This window comes from Chiloscyllium punctatum, chromosome 22, assembly GCF_047496795.1.
Source record: "Chiloscyllium punctatum isolate Juve2018m chromosome 22, sChiPun1.3, whole genome shotgun sequence".
In the NCBI taxonomy this organism is placed as follows: domain Eukaryota; kingdom Metazoa; phylum Chordata; class Chondrichthyes; order Orectolobiformes; family Hemiscylliidae; genus Chiloscyllium; species Chiloscyllium punctatum.
In genome coordinates, this window is record NC_092760.1 from 84883623 (window position 1) to 84889397 (window position 5775).

Genomic DNA, 5775 nt, shown 5'->3' on the forward strand with positions numbered 1-5775 from the left:
TCAGAAGTTAAAAATCTCAAAATAAAACCTAACTCTTAAACGATTTGATTTAGGTTTAACAGATAGCCAATCTGGTCTGGGAAGACAGGTTGGCAATTTAAATTGTTTAATGAGCCTCTTATTTAGTGGTTAGCACTGCTGCCTCACAGCGCCAGAGACCCGGGTTCAATTCCCGCCTCAGGCGACTGACTGTGTAGAGTTTGCACGTTCTCCCATTGTCTGCGTGGGTTTCCTCCGGGTGCTCCGGTTTCCTCCCACAGTCCAAAGATGTGCAGGCCAGGTGAATTGGCCATGCTAAATTGCCCGTAGTATTAGGTAAGGGGTAAATGTAGGGGTATGGGTGGGTTGCGCTTCGGCGGGTCGGTGTGGACTTGTTGGGCCGAAGGGCCTGTTTCCATGCTGTAAGTAATCTAATCTTTAACCTGCTGTTTAGCTTTAATTGTGGCCTACCTTATGCCCCAGGCCTGGGAAAGCCAAAGAGCTGAAAGGAAGTGAATACATTGTTAGGGAGATCAGAAATGTTGTTACAACAGAGCTTGTTGCTAAGAGGAAAAGACGCAATTCCTTCACTGTGCCTTCTTGTCTCACCACACAGAGAGATACCTGGTGCAGACGATCAGACTTCCTTGGGATTATATACTCCAATTCAAGTGTAATTCTCCCTCTAAAGATGGGGATCTCAATCTTACCCCCACCTCCTACAAGATGCAAATCACTACTGTGCATGGGAGCACAACACCATCTCTACCCCCAGGATTGAATCCCTCTCTGTAACCAGAGATCAGATTTACATTATCCTGTGGTCTGCTGGAGAGCCCTCTGTACAAGGCTGGAAGCTGAGCCCAACAGTCACGCTACCTTCCAAATGAGAAATCTGACCACATTGAAAGGATATCTGAACACTGTGGATAAAACGTGAAATTCCAGGTCATAGAGTCATAGAGATGTACAGCATGGAAACAGACCCTTCGGTCCAACCCGTTCATGCCGACCAGATATCCCAACCCAATCTAGTCCCACCTGCCAGCACCCGGCCCATATCCTTTTAAACACTTCCTATTCATATACCCATCCAAATGCCTCTTAAATGTTGCAAATTGTACTAGCCTCCACCACATCCTCTGGCAGCTCATTCCATACACGTGCCACCCTCTGCGTGAAAAGTTTGCCCCTTTGGTCTCTTTTATATCTTTCCCCTCTCATCCTAAATCTATGCCCTCTAGTTCTGGACTCCCCGACCCCAGGGAAAAGACTTTGAAAACTTATCCTATCCATGCCCCTCATAATTTAGTAAACCTCTATAAGGTTACTCCTCAGCCTCCGACGCTCCTGGGAAAACAGCCCCAGCCTGTTCAGCCTCTCCATATAGCTCCAAACCTCCAACCCTGGCAACATCCTTGTAAATCTTTTCTCAACCCTTTCAAGTTTCACAACATCTTTCTGATAGGAAGGAGACCAGAATTGCATGCAATATAACAACAGTGGCCTAACCAATGTCCTGTACAGCCGCAACATGACCTCTCAAACTCTGTACTCAATACTCTGACCAATAAAGGAAAGCATACCAAACGCCTTCTTCACTATCCTATCTACCTGCGACTCCACTTTCAAGGAGATATGAACCTGCACTCCAAGGTCTCTTTGTTCAGCAACACTCCCTAGGACCTTACCATTAAGTGTATAAGTCCTGCTAAGATTTGCTTTCCCAAAATGCAGCACCTCACATTTATCTGAATTAAACTCCATCTGCCACTTCTCAGCCCATTAGCCATCTGAGTTCATCCTCAATAAGAAACAATCTAATCACTGCTCATTGACATTCAATAGTGTTACCATCACTGAATACCCCCAGCATCAACATCCTTGGGGGATTATCATTGACCAGAAACTAAACTGCACTCACCGCATAACACAATGGCTATAAGAACCGATCAGAGGCTAGGAATACTGTGATGAATAACTCATCTCCTGACCCCCCAAAGCTTGTCCATCATCTACAAAGCACAAGTCAGGAGTGTGATGGAATACTCCCCACTTGGCCTGGATGGATGCAGCTCCACCAATGCTCAAGAAGCTTCACAGAATCCAAGACAAAGCAGCCCACTTGATTGGCACTACATCCACAAACACTCACTCCCTCCAAAACCAATGCTCACTTGTACGAGTGTGTGCTATCTACAAAATGCACGACAGAAATTCACAAAAGATCCTTAGACAGAACCTTGTAAACACATGACCATTTGTATCTCAACTGACAAGGGAAACCTCCATCTGCAAGTTTACCTCCAATCCACTCATTATCCTGACCTGGAAATATATCGCCGTTCCTCAACTGTCACTGGGTCAAAATCCTGGAATTCCATCCCTAAGGGCATTGTGGGTTTACTGACAGCACATGGATGGCAGTGGCTCAAGAAGGCAGCTCACCATCACTTTTTCAAGTGGACAGGCAATAAATGCTGATCGGTCATTAATACCTACAACCCACGAGTGAACAAAGTAAAATCTTTATATCATCATGCAGGACAAAGCAGCCCATTTGATTAACACTTTCAACACTCCAATCTCCATTATTGATGCTTAAAGGCAGGAGTGTAACATCCACAACACATACTTCAGGACGGCTAGAGAGAGAATTCACCTTAGAGAGAGTACTGTGCAGATTTGCCAGAATAATACTACAGTGAGGAGAATTAAATTATAAGTGGAGGTTGCTTGGGCTAAGCTTGTGTCCCTTGACTATAATTGAGTAAGTGTTGCTGAAATGGAAGCATTTATGAAATAATTAAATAATTTGATTGCATAGACTGAATGTTTCCTTGGGTGGGGGAGTCGAGAACAGGTGATGTTACATTAAGAGCATGACCATTTCAGGGAGATGTTGAAGAGTAATTATTCACACAAAAGGTATTGCACATTTGGTACTCACCACCCCATTGTCCTAAAACAAAAACTTGCTGAGAAATGGTTAATTGTAACTCTCAAAACTGAAATAAAAGCAACATATTCTGGATGCTGAAGATCTGAAATAAAAGCAGAAAGTGCTGGAGAAACTCAACAGATCTGAAGACAGCAACAATTTAATGTTTCCACTCTAATGACCTTTGAGTTCTCAATGAGTTCTCAAGAAGAGTCACATTGGACTCAAAACATTAACTGTTTCTCTCTTTCCACAGATACTGTCAGACCTGTTGGGTTTGTGCAGCATTTCCTGTTTTTATTTCAAAACTGAGGTTAATAGTTTATTTTTGTCAACAAGAGTGTTAAGTGATATTGAATTAATCTGGGAAATTCAGTTCAGATAAAAGATTGAAGTGTCACGAGTTTAAGGGGCTGAATTACCTACTCCTGTTCCATAGACGCAGTGAGGGATAATTAGATACACAATAGCAACATTACATGGACACCAGAGTAGGGGTGGAGTGAAGGCTAAATGGTATTCTGAAACAAAAAAAAAGATTTGTGCAGAAGTAAGTAGCAGCATAGAAATTTTTAATATATAATTGAGATGGAAATACAAAGAGTAATCTCAAGCTTTCATCTTTGCAAATGCTCTGTTGCTCTAATTGAAAAGCACATTGTCAAAAAACATCCTGCCTCCTTACGCAATCATACCAACTAAACTGAAATGATTTAAAAAAATTATGTTTGAAAAAAAATTAGTACAGAAAAGATTAATTAGCACCAATGACATTCTAAACTGTGAGAGAGATGTCAAATATTTATCAGTTATGTAAGGTACTCAAGGTAAGTCAACAGTGGAAAGTGCACAAACATCTTTAGGAATATGTTGGTGCCATGCAGTCCCATGAAAGCCTGAGAATCCATAGTGATAAATGATCAGCGTGCATTCTATGGGGGTGTTAGAAACAGCCTGGATACCAAACCATCTAGACTGGATGGACTGCAGTCACCTTGAACCTAACCTGTCTTTTAGTCTCTTTGCAACAAAACGAAAGGGTCTTTTTCAGTGAATTTTTGCTGTTGCCACTTGCCATAAAATAAAATAAAGGGTTGATGCAAGTGTTGAAGCTGCAGATAGCCATCTCCGTTGAGAAACCCACATCTGAACTGTAGACCAGTTGTGTCTGGTTGTTCCAGAAGGCTCGCAGTATAATGCAGGCGTTCCTCACCAGGTGGTAGGGCAAGTACATGAGGCCAAAAATGATCAGAACTGAGTACATCAACCTGAAGAGTTTCTTCTTCTTTTGGGTGCAGTGCTTCTTAAGCTCCTTGGTACAGTTCGAGTAACAATAGCAGATGGCAACAAAGGGCAGGAGGAAGCCAGTCACTGTGCTGATAACTGTGTAAGGTAATGTCTTGTTGGTGTTGTCGGAGAAGATGTAGAGGGTGCACACTGTTTGGTTTTGGGAGCAAGGAAGGATGAAGGTCATGAGGGCAGATGGAATGCTGACTACAGTGGTCAGCACCCAGATCCCCACACACACAAACAAGGATTGTCGTCTGCTCAGCAAGAGGATGGACTTCAAAGGGTGCACCACAGCCAAGTAACGGTCGAGGCTGACGCAAGTCACAAAGTAAATGCTGGAGTAGAAGCAGGTGTGGTACATACACCTTACCATCTTGCAAACAAAATCTCCGAAAACCCAGTGCAGCCTGGCAAAGTGGTAGTAAATGAGGAAAGGGAGGGTTAGCATCCATGTGGTGTCAGCCATTGTGAGGTTGCAGAGGAACAGAGTGCTACGGTTCCAGGGCTTGTTCTGGTGGACCATAACCCACAGGGCTAAGCAGTTCATTGTCAGCCCAATGACCAAAACCAGCAGAAATGCTGCTGGGATCACATAAATCTGAATGAAGAACAACGACTGTTCCTGATCCAATTCACAGAAAACAGATTCCAACCCCTGCAAAAGAGGAATGATTGACATAGTTGGGGAATGATGAGGCTTAGAGTATTCACAAAAGCATTGATTGTTCTGTCAATGATCTGGAGCTAATTAAACACAACATGCTACAACACGGTGTCACTTTCAGTATTAACCATTTTTAGAATACATTACCACCTTTTACAGATGTAGTTCAGCACCTCCTAGCTGATCTCAAGCTCTTGAATTGAAGTGATTTTAACTCAAAGGCAGTAGGTAAAAACCCTAAACCTGCATGATTAATACCATTCTCCTGCCTTGCTTTTGCACAGGTTGAGCTGTGGGGCTTCCCATGTGATTAAAGAAAATATTACTAAAAAATAAACACCTGACTCTTCTTTCATATGGTGACCACATGCTTAAAATTGCAAGTTCAAATGTTTTTAGGTTGCAATTGTGTATGGGGGACTGAAAAATATCCCAGTCGAGAATGGGCACTGGAAAAGCACAGCAGGTCAGGCAGCATCTGAGGAGCAGGAGAATCGACGTTTCGGGCATAAACCCTTCATTTTCCTCATGACGGGCTTATACCCGAAATGTCAATTCTCCTGCTCCTTGGATGCTGTCTCACCTGCTGTTTCTTTTGCAGCACCACACCCTCGACTCTGATCTGTAGCATCTGCAGTCCTCACTTCCTCCTCCCTGAAAAATATCCCACTGTAGCATCAGGAAAATCAAAGAACAATCCTTTTCACACAAACAGTAAACTTGAAAATCTCCCGCATCATTCACAGAATGTGGGAATTACTGGTTGGGCCAGCATTTATTGCCCGTCCCCAATTATGTATCTAGATTCACATGTAGGTCTGACCGTGTAAGGACATCAAATTTCCTTCTGTAAAAAACATTAGTCAACCTAAATATGCTTTTAAAGTAATTGTCAGTGGTT

General features: G+C 42.9%; 1 protein-coding gene across 1 annotated transcript; it reads right to left on the reverse strand.

The window, feature by feature from the left end:
* Positions 1-3890: 3890 nt before the first annotated feature.
* LOC140493390 (P2Y purinoceptor 1-like) lies at positions 3891-4889 on the reverse strand. The gene has a single exon (XM_072591783.1). The coding sequence runs from the start codon at positions 4887-4889 to the stop codon at positions 3891-3893; it is 999 nt and encodes a 332-aa protein (XP_072447884.1).
* Between the last annotated feature and the right edge of the window lie 886 nt (positions 4890-5775).